This window comes from Rhinatrema bivittatum, chromosome 15 (assembly GCF_901001135.1).
Source record: "Rhinatrema bivittatum chromosome 15, aRhiBiv1.1, whole genome shotgun sequence".
NCBI lineage: Eukaryota > Metazoa > Chordata > Amphibia > Gymnophiona > Rhinatrematidae > Rhinatrema > Rhinatrema bivittatum.
In genome coordinates, this window is record NC_042629.1 from 30,688,225 (window position 1) to 30,709,852 (window position 21,628).

The 21,628-nt window shown below is 45.2% G+C and overlaps 1 protein-coding gene across 1 annotated transcript in view; it reads left to right on the top strand.

Moving 5' to 3' along the window:
* Positions 1-19,881, top strand: part of LOC115076485 (C2 domain-containing protein 2-like) — a 72,204-nt gene extending 52,323 nt beyond the window's left edge. The window contains exons 14-16 of the mRNA XM_029578029.1: positions 2,284-2,411; positions 2,531-2,846; positions 17,233-19,881. Of these exons, the coding sequence (XP_029433889.1) occupies positions 2,284-2,411; positions 2,531-2,846; positions 17,233-17,468 (680 nt within the window). The 3' untranslated portion in view covers positions 17,469-19,881. The remainder of the gene's footprint in view (positions 1-2,283; positions 2,412-2,530; positions 2,847-17,232) is intronic.
* Positions 19,882-21,628: the final 1,747 nt, after the last annotated feature.

The window sequence follows — 21,628 nt, forward strand, 5'->3', positions numbered from 1 at the left end:
CTTACATTCATGCTCTCTCTCTCACAGGCAGGATCTCAATCACAGACATACTCTCTTTCACATATACAGGCTCTCAATCATTCACATACATGCAATCTCTCACTCACACACACAGGATCTCAAACACACATGCTTGCTCGCTCATTCATTCACTCTCTCCCCCTTCCCCCCCCCCCCCACCGGGAACTCGCGGGCAGCAGCAGCCACCTCCCAACGCTAACCTCCTTCATTTTCAGCCCTCGCGGAGGCGAAGGCGGAAGTCCCATCGGCCGCGGTTGAAGATTTTCATTTTCCTCCGAGCCGCGCTGCAATCTTCTTCCCGTAGGACACTAGCGTGCCTGCGCGGGTCTTCCCGCGCAGGCACCCGATGACTCCAGCGCTGGCACCCGGCTGACACCCGATGACTCCCGCGCAGGCACCCTGATGACTCCAGTCGGCGTGCTCTCTTCTCCTCCCCCCCGCGGCCCGGAAGAGGAAGTGGTGAGCAGCGGGTGCCTGCGCGGAAGAAGAGACCACGCTAGTGTGGTCTCTTCTTCCCGCGCAGGCACCCGATGCTCTCCACTTCCTCTTCCGGGCCGCGGGGGGGAGGGGGGGAAAAGAGAGCACGCCGGTGCCGCTGACTCCAGCTGTCTGCCTCGTTCCGCCGGGCTGACAGCATTTAAGCCCGGGCGGCGGAGGACCGGGGAGCAGCTGGGTCAGCGGGGAACCGCGAAGTATGGCGACACTTGTCTGCGAGCCAGATGCAGCCCTCAAAAGAGCCATATCTGGCTCGCGAGCCATGGGTTCCCGACCCCTGCTCTAAGCAGTGTGTGCACACAGAGGTCATGAACCCTGCGCACAAGAAATCCCAATATTATTTGCATTATACTGGCTCATAATGCCCAAATTTGTGTGCAACGTTTTATAAGCTAAATTCAAAGAAAACTTTTGTGCATGTACTTTAAAAAAAAATTTGAGGGAACATTGCCCCTAACACCCCATAGCTCTAAAACGAATCTTCGATAGCCAGAGGTGAACCCATAAGAACCAGTTTTCAAAATATCATTGAGTTGACCTTGCCCTTATCATGTGATGGGGCAAGGTCTGGGGATCAGAGCAAGGCCATGTGGCCTGTCCAAGCCCAGGACCTCGCCCCTGAGGTCAGGTCGGCTGGGTGGCACTCCAGGCCCACCCCTGGCTACCAAAGATTCATTTTAAGGGGTGGGGGGGTCATTATTGTGGGGGGTGGGGTAACCCTAGACCCCAGGGACTATTTTATTTGGATGGGAGGAGGGATGTGCCGGAAGGGAGGAAATCTTCACACACTGAAGCTGCTTTTTTTTTTTTTTTTTACACAGTAATAATGGGGGGGGGGGTGGAGATGGGAGGGGGCCAACCCCATATGTTGTCCCTCCTTTCCCCTCCCCCCCCCCCATTTATTTTGGCAGGACCAGAACCACCTCAGGAAGGCAGCAGGGTTCTCCAGTGACCCCAGAGTTATTTTTTGCTGGTTTGGGGGAGGGTGTTTAGGGCACCATCACCCTCTAATTTTCCCACGTGACCATCGGGAACCTGCATTAGTGGCCTGATGCTTCCTTGGGAAAATTAACTCCACCTCCCTCAAACATACTAAAATAACAGGTCTGACTTTTTTTTTTTTTCTAAGTCAACCATGTTATTTTATTACCATAGGATGTTTATGCATAAGCTGCTTTGTATTCATTAGGCAGTTTTATGCATGCAAAGCAGCTTATTTCCATAGGGGGAGGAAATCTTGTGTTCTGTCATGTGATATTGCCACAATATGGTGTGATAGTGCCACGATACGGCAATACCATGTGATAAACAGCACTTAGCTGTTTAACCTACGATATGACTTTATTATGGCTTAGTAAATCTCCCAAGAAGGTTGAAATGTGTTCTTTTGAAGCTCATTTGAAAGGAGGTGAAGTGAAGATTATCCTGGTACTTTTAGAAGCAGCCATCTTGTGTTTGCTCCTAGAAGGCTTCCCCTCCCCAGTCCCACCTACCAAAGCCTTGAACTAGTCACGTCTCCTTAAAGTAAAAGAAAAGCAGCTTTAATGAAAGCCCCTGTCATTCTCATGCCCCAGCTCATCTGGGGGCGTCCCAGATGACATGCACTGCACGGCCACTCTAAGGAGAGCAGGTGGGCTCATGCTCAGGATGCACTTCCAAGGAGGCTGCTGTTAGGAGCAGCCAGGGCAAGCTGGAGCTGCTTTCTCCAATATGAAACGGCATAGTCGTCGTCTTCTTGTCTTAGTAGCCACTCTCCTTTTCTTACAGAGCTCTTGGTGCTGAATGGTGCTGATCCAGTCGCCGAAGCTGCTATCCGCCAATTACGGGAATCTGCAAAACAGACGCCAAAGTCACCCAGAAAGAAAAGCACCATAATAATCTCAGGAGTCTCGAAGGTATGTTGAGAGACCTTCTTCTTGATTGTTGCAGGCACCATTGCTCACCATCCTCCACCTCTCCCCTGCAGTGACAGACCTCTTTAACACTCCTATCCGTCTGTCTGTGTTTACTCCAGACAGCACTCGCTCAGCACGACGAAGCTTCGCTTATGATGAATTATGCAGCAACCATGGATGGCACAGCTGCTCCCGAGGCCTGCTGCGCCCAGGAGGATTCCACCTCGGCAGAAGCAAAGCCATCGCTGGCGCCTTCACATACACTACCTGTGCTCACGTCGGGTGAGGGGCTGCAGGACGACTGGGAGGGGCTGGCAGCTGATCAGCATGGCCCCTTCCAAGAGTGGGACCACGGTCGGATGGACCAAGACTACGACGAAATGTCTGGAAGCAACCAGAGTGTGTCAGAAATAGGAACCTTGAAGAAATCCAAAGGTATCATAAACTACTTCCCCCTTCCTCCATTGCTTCTAGCACTTTTCTTCCCTCCCATTGCTCAGTATCTTCTGTCACTTCCCTGCCTTGTGGCAGAGTTATTTATTTTGCCTGTTGCATGTGTGAGAGAAATTGTTTCTCCATTTTGGGAGTCAGAAAGGTTCTCTGCACATCCCCCCCCCCCCCCCACCCCCAACACTGGAATCATTGGTTTGCCAAAAGTGCTGGTAACAGCTGACGTGGTGGAGCAGAAGGGGCGTGGTTCAGCCCTCACCTTTTTGACCCAGGAAAGTGCAGCAGAAGCTCCCACGTCCCCTTCCTGGCCAATCAGGAGCAGGCTAACATGCGTGCCTTGTTTGAAGCCCCTCTTCAGCCAGCCCAGAGGAGGTGATCTAGCGCCATAGCATCAAACATTTTTCTTTTTTTCTGTAAAAAAAAAAAAACCCAACTTCTACAAGCATGTAGGAATGCAAAGTTCATGTTGCTTTATGTGACTGGGTCTTGCTAATCTAGAACTATGCAATCACCATCCCTGAGCACTTGGGAGTGAAATGCAATGGGGATGTTGCCCATTATTTTTCAATAAATAGGAAATAAAGTTAGCATTTCTGAATTTAAAATACAGAAAAATGTAGCCGATGTAATCTTCTCCCAGTTCTTCCTGCCTCTTATGCTGCTTTTGCATCCTCTGCTTTCTCTCATCCCTTGCTGCCTCTCCGGTTTTGTCTCTTACCCTTCTCCTTTTGTAACCTTAAGAGGATTGCTTTGCTGTTCTGAATTAATTTCCTGCACAGTAAGTAGGTGTTTTATCTTCTTCATGTACAGCATGTAAAGCTTACCTTACCCCATTAGATGCTGACGTAAAAGTTACTGCTTCAAAGTAACATTGGTGACGGAGTCCATGTGGTAGATGAGGACCTTCTTTGCCATTCAGTTGCACCTCCCTGCTGTGTCACAGGAGACCCTGCTTGATCTCTGATCATCTCCCTCTCTTTCCCTAGCCCCATCCTATCTGTCTGTGCCAAGCAGAATTATCTTCTGTCACGGTGGGGGTTCCAGGCATCCGACATTTCCTCGGAGCCCCTCCCTATCCTCCTCAGCTTCTCATTGTATCATTTCACTTATCAGTTCTCTTACCCAGCCAGAACAAGTTACACAAGAATCAATAAAAAGGCAGTACAGACAACATAAATCATAAGACAATAGATATACTCGCACGCTGCAGTAAGCTCTAAAGATAGTCCCAAAGAGAAACCCATTCTCTGACGTTTCCTTGAGCTTCCGTGCAAAATGCTACTGCCTGGTACTTCATTGAGGCATGTGAGACATCTGAATGCTCCTGTTATCTCCCCCAGAGAGCTCACTTTTGTCTTCTTGAAGCCTCTGTCTGCAGGCCCTGCACCGTTTTTGTAGCTATCCTATGTCTTGTAAATGTAACCAGTTACCCTGCTGGTTATTCAAAAGGCAAAAGAACTCACCCTAGTCAGAGTTAAGGCTTATTTGCTCCAGACCCACTGAGATTTATTTCCTAAGTATCGGTTTAATTCTAGATACAAATTTACAAAACCATACGCCAGATGTTGTATGTAAGTGGCAGCTAATGAAAAGAATCTATTTCATGATCTGGGGAATGTAAAAGTTGAAATACTGGTTTGTTCCTGAAAGCAGAATGGTTCAAATTCTATTTCCTTACATAAAATGTAACAAAAAGTAGCTAGTCATACTTTCGGATGTAGCTAGTTATGCAGGTGGCTACTTTGATGGAAAAGTATTGTCATCTGTATCTTTCAAGCGCTGGCAGCATTAAGCAAGTGAGGGCAGGGATTGAAGGTAGGAAGCTATCAGCCTGGGGGATTTTTTCCAAAACCAGCCTATAGGATACCTATCCAGATTTCTCATGCAATTTCTGTACGCATATACTTCACCAATGCCGAAAAGCATGTCAAGCCAAATTATTTAACTAGGACCTGGCAAAATTGAGCCAAAATATCTTCCACATAAATTTCACATTTTTAGATCACAACCTAGACCAGGGGTGAGCAAACTAAGCTGCAGTATCCCTTCCATTTATTCAACAGGTTAGTGCCCCCGCCCCTCAAAATTTGGATGAATTTTTCATAGTCTCTTGCCAACTAATCATCTCTTGAACCAGCTTCCAAGCAGTGAGGCAGCCATGCTGCCAGCTAGCATCAAGCACACACACACATTCTGCTGTTGTCCTGCTGCTCATGTACTCACTCAGTGAGTGCCCTCCCCCAGCACTACCGCATCATTATATAAAGTCCTTCCCTAGCCTGCAGCAGGCCCCTCCATTTCCCATTCCCACTCTCCAGCAGATTAACTGGTTCCACAGGCAGCTGTCCCTCTCAGTCGAGCCACCTCAGACAGAAGCCTCACTAACACTGCACAGGCACTTCCTCCAGGCTCAACCCCTCCCTTTCTGTGACTGTAGCTTTCCCCCACCACTCCAGCACATGCCTACTGACTGTGTAGGGACCTTGTTTTCAGTTTTTATTTTATTTATTCTTGAAATTTATCAGTTTTATTACAACAAGAACAAAAATGGGGGAAAAAAGGCCTTGTCATTTTTCCAGGTAAATATCATTTGTGCTCACAAAGTTCATTGTTTTAATAGTTCTCCAGGCTCAGCTCTGCCTACCTACAGCAGGGGAGTGGGGACCATTAGTGATCAGCTATCACTTCTGGTCCCCACTATCATCTTCCTCTGAGGCTTAAAATAAAAGAAATTGAAGCCCCGGCTGAGTCCATCCACGTGCCTGGGGAGAGCCACAGACCCAAACCAGCACAGCTCCAGATGGAATCCTGCTTTCCTACATGGAGCCAGTGCAAGAGTATAGGCGTCCTAAGCAAACCTTACAGCCTTGTACCCAGCAACCAGGTCCCATCCTCTCCACACACTATTTAGAAAAACATGCAAAAGGACAGAGTACAGTTTTCTGATAAAAATATCACTTAGAACGACATGAATATTATATTTACATGTGCTGCTATAGTGACAATTAGAAAACCCTGCAAAAAAAAAAAAAAGAGGCTTGGAATCCATATAGCAAGGGAAGCCAAGTACAGTCCTCCAGAGCCACAAACATGTCTGGTTTTCAGAATTTATGCATTAAATATTCTTGAGGTATATATACATAGATTTGCATGCACTGCCTCCACTGTATCTCATACATATTAATTGTGGCTAAGTTGAAAACCAGAATTGTTTGTGGCTCTGGAGGACCAATTGACCACCCCTGCCAAACTGCATTAGGCCTGTTGTAATGTGTGCTGGGTGAGGACAAGGCCCTCAGAAAGCCATGAGTAAACTGAATTTCAATATAGTAAATCTCCCATATCAAAACAGCACTAACTGCCAGCGCTCAACAGGAAAAACCATACCTATGAAAAGGCAATACTGTAGATGTTACACCAGAACTAGAACACCAATACACCTCCTACTGGGAAAAGAGACCAAGCCATACTGTGACAGATCCCTACAAAGACACTACACACTTGCAGAACACCCAGACCCTCACCAAATATAGAGTAAAGAGACCATAAAGTAAAATAGAAACATGCACACAAAAACAAAACTATAAACCATAATAAGCCAGACTCTGTATGCAGTGCAACAATGGAAAAACAGAAGCATTACCATTCCTCATAAAACAAACAAAATCAAGACACACAAAAAGCATCAATCATAATAAAACTATACTAATAAAAATAATATGTTTGAAAACATCTGATGAATAATATCCATGTCCAATAATTAAAAACTCACATAATTTGTTTTAAGTTTCCAAACACCAATACAGAGAAGGGTGACCAAAATGATAGGGGAGCAGTTCCATCCCTTTATCAGGAAAGGCTAAAGATGTTAGGGCTGTTCAACTTAGAGAAGAGACGGCTGAGGGGGGATATGATAGAGGTCTACAAAATCATGAAAGGACTTGAATGGGTAAATGTGAATTGGTTATTTATTTTTTCGGATAATACAAGGACTAGGGGGCACTCCATGAGGTTGGCAAGTAGCATATTTAAGACTAATCGGAGAAAATTCTTTTTCACTCAATACACAATAAAGCTCTGGAATTTGTTGCCAGAGGATGTGGTTAGGGAAGTTAGTGTAGCTGAGTTTAAAAAAGGTTTGGATAAGTTCCTAGAGCAGAAGTCCATAAACTGCTATTTAATCAATAAAGATTAGTAGCTGTGAGATCTATTAATTTAATGTTTGGGTACTTGCCAGGTACTTGTAGCCTTGGTTGGCCACTGTTGGAAACAGGATGCTGGGCTTGATGGACCCTTGGTCTGACCCAGTATAGCAATTTCTTATGTTATTAAGTATTTCCAATCAGACATATCAAATAATAGTTAAAAATGAGGATTAAAAATCTCTTGCCCTTCAGAACTTTTGAATCCAGTCACGCTGAGATTTTAATGGATGAGCCGGGGTTGGAGGTCTGTGCACAGACTTTCTCCTCTCGCCTGCTTATGCATGCACGCTCACAGACGCTCACACACAGATCCCCATGCTGACTGATACAAACATTCGCATGCACATGCTCACCCACACCCATACACTCCTCTCACAGACACCTCAGTGGCGCGAGTTAAAAAAGAATGTTTTAACTTAAATTGGTGGGGGAGGGGGGATTCAGGCAGGGCCCCAGGAGAACAGGTGGACTGCCAATTAATATTTTGGGAAGAGATCTACCTTGGAGTGGGAAGTGTTGAGCTGCAAGTCCCCCATACTTTTTTTTTTTTTTGCCATGGCTTGCAGATGAGGCCTTGAAACAGCAGCAGGGAGGTCTGTTAGGTGCATCTTGCTGGTAGAGGCAGAGTAGGTGCAAAGGGGAGGCAGCCAGAATGTTTCCTGCTGCCGCAGCTGAAGGAGAACAGTGGATATAGGCCTAAGTAAGTAGAATCAAGCAGAGAGCCTTGCAGGAAGTTCCCGCTCCCGTGGGTGCCTGGTGTTGATCACAGTGCTTCCGCAGGCATGGGGCCTATTGCGATCAACACCAGGCACACGACTGGCCCTCCAGGGTATGCCCAGAGTCCTGACAGGCCAATCCATCTCTAGATGTGGGCTTCTGCTTGCACCAGTCTTCAGACTGATATGGCTGAGTCTAGAGGTGATGGGACAAAAGCAGGTCCCACATTCTTGCGCTGACAGCAACCAAATGGGTTGATTTTTAAAAGGTCCCGGCGGTTCCCGGCATGCACATGTTATAAAATACGGGTCCCGCACGCATGTGCTCATCATATTTTAATGTCCATGTGAGTGGGTGACCTCCACACGGGGGGGGGGGGGGGGGGGGGATTTTAGAAAAATACATGCAGCGACATGATCGGGCCTAAACCAGTTCCCTAACCCTATCCTTCCTCCTCCTTGACCCCTAAACCTATCCTAGCTTTCCCCAATTTTTTTTATTTCAATATTTACTGCTCCTCTGGAGCAGAAGTAAACTCCGTGTGCCTGCCGGCTGCCGGTGCTTGCTTCCCTGGGGCAGCGTCTAATGGCGCTGTCCCGGCCCGCCCCTCTCTTGAGGCCCAGCACTTCTGCGCATAACCGGGTTAAGCGTGTGGCCGGGCCCTTTCAGAACCAGCCATGCACATAACCCCCAATTTTACATGCGCGGCCAATTGAGAATTTGGGCTTAAGTGTGTATCCACATTGTTGCTATTTCTTATTTCGTTTCAAATGAAACCACTTCTCCCAGCCAGCCACCTAACTGAGAAACATCAATGACCACCACATGGACGGGGGGGGGGTTGCTTTTATTTATTTATAATTGCTTGCTTTTTATTACAAAATCCCAATCACTAAAACATACTCTCTGTCATCTCTACAGCAACCCCATAAAACACATCTTGTGCTCACCCATTCCACCCACATTTCCCACTCTCAAAACAGTGCATCTAAAATAAACACTTCCGTCACGCCACTTCCTAAATCCCTAATATAATAGTCACAACACATTCCTAGCCTTAGACAGAGGAAACCATCTGTCTTTAAAAAAAAAAAAGGCAGATCACTCTCCTCCACGCTTTGCTTTTTCCTCAGCATTCATCCAGAAATGCTTTCATTCTGTTAACTGCCCAAAGTCTCGAGTCTTTCAGAACCTCGGGTAATTAAACTCTGACTGAGCATCTCAAGAACCTGAGGTCCACAATATTGGGGCAGAACATAAGCTTTGATTACCATCATTTGAATTGCTGGAAACAATAAAACTGCAAGCGGAGCCTGATGGAGTAACTTTCCAAATTGTGTACGCGCATAAAATGTGGTTTTACATGCATAAACTTACCCCGATGCTTGTATGCACGGAAGCTATTTTGGACATTTGAAGGAAGCGTTTCTGAGACTGAGTTGGAGTGGGGAAAACCATTTGGATTTTCAAAATCCTAGGCAAAGACAAGTAGCCCTGCTCCCAAGCACATGTCAGTATGTGTGCGTATGCCATGCCGGGTATGTGAACACCCACTGATTTTAAAACAGATTTACATGCATTAAGTCCACTCTGAAAATTAGAGCTGAAGTCCCCGTGTACTTGCTTCACACAGGCTGTTATAAAATTACCCTTCAAGAGTGCTGTGGCAAAACAGTTTTGACATAGATTGTGGGACAGTTGGCAGAGACACGTGAAAACCACACACAGAGAGTCTTAAAATGAATTCCTTTCTCCAATGCAGAGTACATAAAATTGGCATAACGTGATCTACAAGACACGTCACTGCATTCAGGAATAATGGCAACCTTATTCCAAACAGGAAATTACAATGATCTATGCTCCCTGTTACTAAAACATGTAAACAACTGTCAACAAATCTCTTTTTGTCAAGAAAAGCATGCACTTGGTGAAGATGTCATAGGGACATGAAAGAGACCCTGACCACATGGGACACTTGTGTGTCCTTTGTTAATCGGCAGTCCAGATATAACCCTAGACTCGGGACCATTTCTTGTGCTTTAATGTGAATCTTACAATTATGAGAAAGAAGTCAAGCTCCCTTTTCTGTCTGCTGACTTATAACAGGTCTGTTTTTGCAGGATTAAGTTTGAGTTTATACTTTTCTAATCAACCAGCCATTGCTTGTAGGCATGTGCTAAGGTTGGATATCGTTGCTGCTTCAAATGCAAACATTGCTGGTGAACTGCTTGTAGCCTGAGCCTCAAGAAACCATTTTTTTTCTCCTGATACATGACCTTAGGTAGCCAGGTAGGGATGGAGCTCCTCGCCTGACCTGTGCTAGTCTTGGATTTCCCACACAGTCAACACCGGGGCCAATGCTATAAGCAATCTTCAGCTTCTCCCCTTCTCTCCCATGTCCTATCGGATTTATCTAATGGTGGCAGCTACCTCACCTTTGGGCCACTGACACAATGGGCTCCACTGGTAGCCCCAGGCTTCCTCCTGCACTCTTTGACTGCTGACTGGATGCCTGCAGCCCCCGACTTCCTCTCATGCTCTTTGGCTGCCAATGTGATGGGTTGCGCCAGTGACACCAGCTTTCCTCTCACGCTCTTTGGCCATGGGTTCCACTGGGAGTCTGACGCTGATGAGATTTTGCCGCTCTCTCCAAGGTGAGGCACTCTAGGCAGCTGCCTAGTTGCCTAATGGAAGTACCAGCCCTGCTCAACACAGACTGTTGCTTATACACATCATTCCTTACCTTTCAGTCATCAACAGTCCAAAGAAGATGTGCTGGAACTTCCTCAGCGCAGACTGTGTGACCAAGGATGAGAATAAATGTAACACTATCCTTGCAGCATACAGCCTTCTTTGTACTACTATTTATAAAGTCAGCTACATGGCAATTCCTCATGGCTATCAACCCATATACATTCCTTGCCTCAGTGAAGAAAGCACAGCCTTCTTTAAATGAGTGCAAATCATCCAGTGATCCTAAGGTAGCAGATTACATCATAAACCTTCTTAATGCTGCATTCGTACTAAATGGGAGGAAACCAAAGCAATGCTAAACTTTACTCGTGTCAGCCGGAAATACTGGAGCCTTATCCACTGCCTTGGAAGAGGCCCAAAAACCACCTTCATCTGTCACCCCGCACCATTGGAAAAGAACATAAAATGCGTGATTTATCAAAGTGAGGCCGCATCGGAAGAAATACATGGAACACGGCAGCCCTAACCCTATTGAGATCATTACATTGCAAAACGTCCTGAAATGTGGTAGAGCTGCTGGTTATGATGATATCTTGAAAACAACATGGCAGATATCCCTCAAATATAATCAAAGGAAAACAAAACAAAAAAAGGATAATAAACAAAGTTTAGTTTAATCAATCTTAATAATAATAAATGTTTGTTTAAATGAAAAAGAACACAGCATCAGATGTAGATGGTGAAAGCCGAGAGCCACGCAATCGGCCACAAGCGGTTTCAGCTTTTAACCCCTGAAATATTCGTTTGCCAGTTATTTAACTCGATCGTGGTGGGAGATTAGGTTATTTTTAGAGTTGGATATTGAATTTGAACCGGCAAGTGAATAATATTTCAGCTGTTTAAAAGCTGAAACCGCTTGTGGCCGATTGCGTGGTGAGAGGCGGTGGATGTACCCCGACTTACACCATCTACGTCTGATGCCGTGCTCTTTTTCGTTTAAATAAAAATGTATTATGAAGATTGGTTATTATCCCTTTCTTTGTTTTCCCTTTATGATAATATCTTACCAGAATTACTGAAACAACTTGTATTTGATGTTCAGGTGGGGCTGACCCAGTCCTACACAAGAATTACCAGCTCAAGGTCACTTCCAAAGACGTGGTGCTTGGGGGGGAAAAAAAGATCTTGCCATTCCAAAACCTGGTAATGACCTCATGCAGGGGCTATCAAGCAGCTGCACTACTGTGTGCGCTCTAAGATCCTTGAGTGCCCTGTTTAATGATAGAAACCATCCTTCACATTGACTCAGCCAGATTGTGCAAGGGCAGCAGCGCATGTGAGGAAGTGCTAGCACTTACCATCTGTACTGAGAATGGATTTCAGAAGGCTCTGAAGAGAGGCGCGGTGCTCTGGAGCCTGGACCTCGCAGCTGATCTGATTCCAAAACTGTCCAGACTACTTCCAGGACTGGCTTATTGCAGTCATTGAAACACTTCTGGGTAACAGATTATTCAGAAAGCACCTTGAGCAAGGGATAAGCGCATGGAGGAAGCAGATCAATAGCCTTTCACAGGGCTCACTGCTGGCCCCAACTTTGTTCAGCTTAGTGATTAGAGCAATAGGCTGAGAACCAGAGCAACCAAGGTTCAAATCTCACTTTCCCCACTGGCATGGGGCAAGTCATGTTATTGTACCTGAATTATTAATAATGCTGTAAACTGCCTTGACTATTATTGGACTTATCAACCTCTCAAAAATTAATTTACACTAATGGCAAGGGGAAATGTGGAAAAGAGGATTTGCATTCAGATAACAACCAACAAGGACTGAACTTCACAATCTGGGTAAACAAATAAGCATGGGGCTAGCTTGCTTATTACGGCGGTTACTACCTGAAACCAATTAAGCCTCATACATCACTTTTAATGCATATACAGCATTGCTCTCTGCTTAAACGGCAGGGATAAATGTGGAAAAGAGGATTTACATTCAGACAACATCCAACAAGGCAATCTGGGTAAACAAGCATTGGGGTAACTTGTTGATGTGGCAGTTAGTACCCTTAACTATTAAACCTTATGCTCACCTTTGATGCAACTCCAACATTACTCTCTGCATCAATGGCAGGGGATGGCAGGAAATTTGAATCTAACAGTTACCAACAAGGGCCCTGAACTTGGTAGGTGAAGTAGCTAAGTATGGGAAAATAAGTGTGGGAGCTTGCTGGGCAGACTAGATGGGCCAATTGGGCTTTTTCTGCCATCGTTTCTCTGTTTCTATGATGGCATTTGCTGTACAGCTCAAGCTTCATCTTTTCGCTGTGTGGCCCATACCCTGAACAAAGCATGACAAAGCTCCATGGGCGATCCAGGAATCTATAGACCAATTAGCCTGACTTCAGTGCCAGGAAAACTAGTGGAAAGTGTTCGAAAGATCAAAATTGCAGAACATATAGAAAAACATGATTTAATGGAACAAAGTCAGCATGGCTTTACCCAAGGCAAGTCTTGCCTCACAAATCAGCTTCACTTTTTGGAAGGGGTTAATAAATATATAGATAATGGTGAACCGGTAGATGTAGTGTATTTGGATTTTCAGAAGGTGTTTGACAAAATTCCTCATGAGAGGCTTCTAGGAAAAGTAAAAAGTCACGAGATAGGTGGCAATGTCCTTTCGTGGATTACAAACTGATTAAAAGGAAACAGAGAATAGGATTAAATGGACAATTTTCTCAGTGGAAAAGGGTAAACAGTGTAGTGCCTCAAGGATCTGTACTTGGACCGGTGATTTTCAATATATTTATAAATGATCTGGAAAGGAATACGACGAGTGAGGTAATCAAATTTGCCGTGGATACAAAATTATTCAGAGTAGTTAAATCACAAACGGATTGTGATAAATTGCAGGAGGACCTTGTGAGACTGGAAAATTGGGCATCGAAATGGCAGAGGAAATTTAATGTGGATAAGTGCAAGGTGATGCATATAGGGAAAAATAACCCATGCTATAATTACACAATGTTAGGTTCCATATTAGGAGCTACTTCCCAGGAAAGAGATCTAGGTGTCATAGTGGATAATACTTTGAAATCGTTGGCTCAGTGTGCTGCGGCAGTCAGAAAAGAAAACAGAATGTTAGGAATTATTAGGAAGGGAATGGTTAATAAAACGGAAAATGTCATAATGCCTTGAATACTGTGTACAGTTCTGGTCGCCGCATCTCAAGAAAGATATAGTTACGATGGAGAAGGTACAGAGAAGGGCGACCAAAATGCTAAAGGGGATGGAACTGCTCCCCTATGAGGAAAGACTAAAGAGGTTAGGGCTGTTCAGCTTGGAGAAGAGATGGCTGTTTAAAATCATGGTGTTTAAAATCATGAAAGGTCTAGAATAGGTAAATGTGAATCGTTATTTACTCTTTTGGATAATAGAAGGACTAGGAAGCACTCCATGAAGTTAGCATGTAGCACATTTAAAACTAATCGGAGAAAATTCTTTTTCACTCAACGCACAATTAAGCTCTGGAATTTGTTGTCAGGGGATGTGGTTAGTGTAGTTGGTTTTATAAAAGGTTTGGATAAGTTCTTGGAGGAGGAGTCCATTAACAGCTATTAATCAAGTTTACTTAGGGAATAGCCGCTGCTATTAATTGCATCAGTAGCTTGGGATCTTCTTAGTGTTTGGGTAATTGCCAGGTTCTTGTGGCCTGGTTTTGGCCTCTGTTGGAAACAGGATGCTGGGCTTGATGGACCCTTGGTCTGACCCAGTATGGCAATTTCTTATGTTCTCTTAGACTTGCACTGCATAGTTGCTTCGCTAAATACTGGAAAAATTGTAACCAGTATTTTCCACCTCCATAATGCCTGGGCCAAAAAAAGAACTTGGGTGGTCAGAGAGCAAAGTACAAAGCTTCCCCAGAATACTTCCCCTTCGCTTGCAGGCTCAATGTGGGGAGTTGTAGCTACGAGACTCCAGCTCTGGCTCTGCCTTCTTTGACAGCAGAGCACTGCGCACCTCTCGGACAGAGATCATCAGAGATGCATCTTGTTGTTGTTGTTATCTAAATGCAATCATGTATATTACAACTGGAACCCTCCCCTGGCTTCCTGTTCTTGCAAATATCACGTCCTCGTCCATCTCCTGCTACAGCTTAGCTACCACTCTAAAATGACCTATTTAACCCAGCCAAGGCCCATCTCTCCTCACAACGTCTGTTATGGCGTAATCTCCATGACTAGGATCTGTCTGCCCATATGCTTTGGATTAAGGATCACAAACAAGGCCCTGGTGTAAAACTCCACTCATCAACTTGGGTGACTTTTGAATTAACGTGATAAGAATGCCTGTCCTGAACCTGTGTAGCAAAGGCCAGTCAGTAGCCAGCCTTCAGTGCCTCGGACCTTTTTAAATCGTACCCCGCTGTACTCGATATAAACCCTTTGTGCACAGGTGCAGACACAGACTATGTCGCACATTATAGAACCAAATCTCAAAAACAGCACCCAAATCTTCTGGGGTGTTTGACAAAATGACAATCTAATATATAAATAAACCCCCAGTGTATTTTAATTTTCTGCCGAATATCAAAAATAATTCTTTGCTGACAATCAAGTCTTAAATTTACATACTATTTGAAAGGTAAACCGCAAAGTGTCGTGGGACCCTTGCACGTTACCCGGTAATTAAACAACAAAACATTTTTGAAAAGGTAGAGGAAGGGTTTCATATATAAATTTCTCAGCCCAGCATAAGGTCTGTTGGATTTTCAAGTATAATCATCAACCAAACCTCCTCCACCTATGGGTTTTTTTAAATTCTGTGCAAACCCTAGTGAAAACTGCAACACAATTTTTTATCCCTTAAAACCAATTTTTCTTAGATATTATTTATAAAATACTCAAGCCTCTTTCAAAGAGATTTCAAAGTCCCGACTTATCTGACGATAGAACAGCATCCCCTCAATCGACTTATCTTTTTTTTAAAATGTAGCTCATACCCTCCCTTTGGTAGCTCAAGGTGAGTTACATTTAGGTACTGTAAGTATTTCCCTATCCCCAGAGGGCTCACAATTGGGCACAGTAACTTTGAAACAGTCATGCAGGTGCACATGGACGCTGCATTTTATAACATGTGTGTGCATGATAGAAAGTAGGCAGCATGCATGTAAATGTGCACATCATCTTATATAGACCGCACGCATGTGCGAACAAATCCGGCCTCTACCGTGTAAGTGGGAGGAGTTTAGTAGACGTGCACACCGATGCAATTCTTCCTTTCCCCAGTTCACCCAGGTAAAGGACAGGACTTCCTGGTCCCCCTAGGTAACTAGCCTACCTTTTACCCTGCTAGCCCCAACCCTTAAAACTCCACTACCCTCTTTAGGTTTTTGGGTTTTTTCAGGACTTACACGCCATCTATAGCAGAGTTAGTTACGTTGTGCACAGATTTCATTGAGAAATCTAGGAATGCCCAGGCTGCCCTTTTTTTGCAAAAAAAAATGTTTGTGTGCCAGGAGATACGAGCAAACTCACACACTTTTAAAATCTGCATGCCACGCGCCGGCCGACTTCTGCACGTATCTCTCTGCTTTGGCGCATGCAGGGCTTTTAAAATTCACCTTTATATTTGTACCTGAGGCAATGCAGGGTAAAGCGACTTTGCCCAAAGTCACAAGGAGCAGCAGTCGGATTTGAACCCTGGCTTCCCTGGTTCACAGCCCCCTGCTCTAAGCACTGAATTGCTCTGTCTTTAAATCTCTGAACTCTGTGAAGGAGGAGGCTGTTGCTTTCGTGGATTGCATTTGCTGAACGGAGGGGCTGCTGTCTTGTTTCTGTTGCCCGCTCCTTGTTTCCCCCCCTTCTGCAGGCTGCAAGGCCAAGTTCTAAGAGTTCTTGGCCATTGTTGCATCGTTTCAGCACCTGTACAGGTCCAAATAGCAGACTGACACCAGAACCCTGCTCCATGACAGGTTCCCAGAGACACTTGCATGGAAGCTGTTCACAGGCAGAAGGCCTGAGACTCTTGCATTTTGCTGGCTACTTTGCTTTAACCCTTTGGCTTTTGGCCCTGGCAGAGCTGTGGGGGAGAAAGTTTAAACAACCCTGGTCCTAACACTTCAGTGTCCCGGGGTGGGAAGTTGTTAGGCGGCAGGGCAGTTGGGCTGACCCCTCCTCCGTGCTGTATAAGTTCTCAGTCCTAGCCTATAACTCAGAACCTGTGCTTGGATCAGAGTCACCCATGTAACTTGTCCCTCACAGACTCCCGTCCTTCAATCCCTGCCCACCTCTCGACACCTGATCCTCCCCCTCACCTCCCTTCCTCCTCTCGTTCTGGCCTCTGCTAGAGCTGTAATAGTTCCCGAGAGTTTGAGGTGGGGGAATGGGGGAGAGAAATGTGGGGAAAACGCAGTAGTTGCTTGCTTATCAAAATAAACCTTTATTTACTACTTTAATAATGACAGTGGTCTCTCGGTTTGTTCTGTATGTTCTTGTTGTTTCAGTATATTATATTTTGCGATCAGCTGTGAGCAAATATTTAGGATTACTGGAATATGAATACTCAAAAATAAATTCAGTATAATTAATTGCCGAGAAATTAGAGTTTTAATGTATTTCTAAGCAATGACTGCTCTCCCTGCTGGGGGCCAGGAGCATTGCCTAGGCCCCTGGGCCCTCACATGACCAAGGCCAATGAAAGAGGGCGTGATGCTTTTGGCGTGGATTGCTCCCCTCCTGACTGTCACTTTCTCCCCTGCAGGTGGATTTCTGCGGAAAAGCGCGAGGCTCTTCTTCCGCCGGCGGCACCAGCAGAAGGACCCCGGCATGAGCCAGTCCCACAACGATCTTGTCTTTCTGCAGCAGCAGCAGCATCCGAGGGCCGAGGAGCAGCGTCGCAAGGGGGCCACGCTGACCCGCCTCCTCAACAAGAAACTGCTTCCCAGGAACCGGAGCAAGGGCAAGCTGGCCGGAGCCTCCTCCGAACAGTGCGCTTAGGAGCCAGTCCTGCAGAAACAACAAAGGCAGTGGTCCTTAAAACGAGCCGACTTCTCTCACTGAGAGAGCACCTGAAAAGGCCGATACCAAAGCAAATCAAGTCCAGAACCTGTGACAGCTGTGATTGTAGAATAGAGGAAAGGGGTCCCCCTCCCCCGCTGCAAGCATCAGGTCAGCCAGTGGGACCCTTGGCTCCGGCTGACACGCATCTCCTTCCCGATCTCTCCTTTTGTATGCAGCGGTGCCTGGAGCTGGAGAACTTTGTTTTATTGGACCATTCTCCTATGCAGCGAAGAGTGGTGGGGGAAGGCTCATTTCAAAGAGACTCTGCAAGGTGTGGTAGATGGAGCCATTCTGCTGGGCATCTGACCTCCCAGCTCACACCACTGCCCTGGTTGGTAGGAGGTAACTCTGAGCTGCCATGTGACCCAGTTTTTGGATGGACACTTCTTCAGTCCTGGCTTTCTGATGCGCCTTTTATGAAACAGGACTACAGCTCCCACAGTGCACTGGGGCATATGTTTGGAAACTAGGACTAAACTAAAGTCTTCTTGTTGGCACCATCAGACGTTCTCCAGCAGCAGCTGGGAATCCAGTCTGACACAAGCTGGCTGGTCCGCAGAGCATGCCCGGGTGACTGCTGCTACTAGATTTGCAGCCCTCTCGGATGGGGAAGGAAGGTGCTTGCCCCGTAACTTTCAAACGGGTTCAAGGATGTAGCCCAGCCGGGAGAGAAGCAAGTTCCCAGCTAATCCAGTCCTGGCTTTGCGTTCTCTGATAAAAGTAGGACTACATCTCCCTACATCCAGTGGGACAAAACTAGGACTGGATCAGTTTCTTCAAGCTGACCACATCCTAGCAGCTCCTCAAACTATTCAGTTAAAAAAAACCAACCCTCTCTTCTAGATCCCTTTGAAGCTTATAATATGCTATATTATATAACCTCCCACACACACACTTACTTTAGAGTTTACACCCATAGGGGGAGCATTTCCAGAGCTGCCAAGTGACCCAGTTTCTGGAAGGAGACGTTAGACTAGTCTTGCTGGTTTAATGAATGCTCCCTACTCTCCACCCCTTACCCATACAGTGTGTGTTTTTTTCCTGTGGTGCTGATTTCAAAGGGAAGGACTACACCTCCCATAATGCACTGTGACACAGTCAAGACCCAGGACAGGCCCAAATATCCCTCCAGAAACTGGGCCCCTTGGCGCATCAATATTTGACTTTTTCATAAGCAATACTGACATGCTGCTCTGTAACATACGTTAACGTCAGGGAGCAATTCTCGGTGTGATCATGGACAGTACAGTAACACCGAGGCGGGAGGAAACAGGGGAGATGCAGGAAGTGGTAAGAGAGAAAAACTGCCCTGCTTCCTCATGTTTCATTATTAAAATCAGGTGCAAGAAGAGCATGGTCCTGGTTTGATATGCGGGTACATGTTTGGGGGTTTTTTTTTTAATGGAAATCAGATGTGAAACACTGATAGGGAAAGCTTGCTGTAAAATAATAAAACTGCTCTGATTGTGTGATATGCCTTGCAAATTAGCCATATATTTAAAACAAAAAAAAAAACCCCACTGATTTATGCAAACTTGGCACAGCCTGCACTTCGTGCCTTCCCTCGTGCAATTAAAACCAGTTTAAAACTAACCAAGCGTGCCCCGTGATGTTTGGAAAGATTTCACTGGTGAAACCCACTGAACTTGACATTTATTCCTGTCAATCAGGTGAGAAACTGAAGCAGAACTGTGATTCCTGAGAAGTGGCTTTGGATTTCTTTAAAAAAAAAAAAAAAATTGCTCAAAATATTTCTGCAATGGTTCATCCATCTCAGTTCATTTTGCAGTTTTAAATCAGCCTGAAATGCTTTTATTTTTCAGATTGGTTTTGTACTGGTTTAAAATGGCAAAACAAAGTATCTTTAAAACACTTGGAAGCCCTGAATTTTAGAAACTGGTTTAAAATGCATGATGAGGCCAACTAGATGAGGTTTGTTACTTCTAGGAATTATGCTGCGTGCAGTACTAGGAAACTGTTTTAATGTTTACTTTCTGCCTACTGGCAAATAAATGACACTGAAATGTAACATAGTCATACTTTCTTGATGTATTAATTCTCACCATATAGGAAACTGTACTGCCAACACAACAATAACAGTTTGTGTAGATTAAGTCTAAGGCAAGTATTAGATACAGAAAATCTTCTAGATCTGCCAGGATAGCAGGTTAATGGCATGTTCGTTTTTTATTAGTTACTCTCCAAACCATGTACCAATAAAAGAGTATGAATCTAAGGGTCAGATACTCTGGGATGTATTTCCATTGTTTATCAGAATGGCAACTTTTGCATTAAAATGTTGCATAAAATTTCATGGCTTCAATAAACATTTTTGTCCTGTGGTGAGTAACCTGGGCTCTGACTTACTGTCTTCTGCTGGAAGAAAAGCTAAAGGATGTTGAATCATAGAACAAGGAAACTCTGCTCTTTTATGCTGTGGTCTCTTTATGGTGTGTCTCTTACTGTCTGTGTCACTGCAGTGTGTTCAATAGTCTACCTGTCAACCATGATCTCAGTCCCCATTCTGGGAACAAGCTGCCATCCTCCTACAGTCTCACCCAGACCCACAAGAACTATGGCGAACAGAATGAAGCAATATAAACACCCCCAACCACCTTGTCCAAGACCCATTCCTTGAAGACCATCCAGTGCCATTAACTGCTTTAGAACATCAACAGATCGATGCACACATCTTCATAAATTGAAAATTAAGGACAACTCAAATTATAAGCCATATAGTGAACCACTGTAATTTGTGCTTCTTTGATGGAGAAATATCAAAACTACAAACATCTGCCTGAAGACCTTTCATGGCTGGTAGACCTTACTATCAATGTGTAGCTTACTATTACATGCAGGAGGATGCATTGTGTGTCATGTATCAGAGTATGTGTGAAGGTTTCATCTCTGTACATGGATGTGTCTTGAGTGGGGGAGGACAGTAGTGCAAGGTCTCTGCACGCATGTGCTTAGAGTGTGGGGGTCATCTTGTTGGACATCAGCATGAGGGATGTATGCATGTTTTCTCTGCATGAGAATGATTGTTTGTGCAAGGTGGCAGCATGGACATGTCTATGAATGGAGGAGTGAATGTCATCTCTGCATGGAGGTGTGAAGATGTGGTGGACATGGATGTGTCTCTTGAGTGGTGTGTGTTTGAGTTTTACATAGATGTGTTGGGAGGGATGGTATCTCTGCATGGATATAACTGAGTGGGATTGGGTGGCCTCCCTACATGGGCATATTGGGGGGGGGGGGGTGTCTCTGCATGGGCATGTCTGAATGGAGGGTGAAGCCTCCTCTCTAGATGAATATGTTGGGATGGATGAGCGTGGGTGTAAACTCTGGATAGATGTGTCTCTGGTTGTGGAAGGGTTTGTCATCTCCATGCATTGACATGCACCTGAGCAGGGGGTGGGGGGTGTATTTAACTGCATGGATGTAACTGCAAGGGGGAACAGTAGTTATTTCACCATCCAGTCCAGCTACAATGAAGAAAAGAAGTAAGATCACAAATGTACCAAGTCAATGACATGGCAGAAAATCACCAGGATTGGAGTAAAAAGTTATAGAACTAATGCTCATGATTTGAGATTCCAAAGAGGCAGATGGAGTAATAGCAGAAATGTCTTTACAGCAAGGGAGGGTAGATGCATAGCCCAACCTTCCAGTGGAAGTGATAGAGACAAAAACAATAACAGTTCAAGAAAGCACAGGACAAGTACAGAGGATCACTATTTTGGGAAGCAATGGCAGGAAAGGCAGATATCAACTGCGTCTATGACATTGTAGCAGCAAAGTTCCTGGCCTAACTAGATGGTCCTTGTGTTTTGCAAATAAAAGTTGTATATGCGAAACCGCCACCAGCGATGATATCAAACCGTAACCAGCGTTGGGAAATGCGATGGTTGCATGTTGCAGCCTTTAAGGTGTGCGTGGGTGTTGTGGCTAAGACATTCAGTGGCCTGTGCCACGCAGTCATCCTCAGCAGTTGTTCACAGGCTTCTTCCCGTGCTGTGACCGGGCCCAGGTATGGGAAGCCTCAGCCCCTTTCCCATGGGAGGGTGAGAATGCGCCCCTGACAAAGCGCTGCCTTT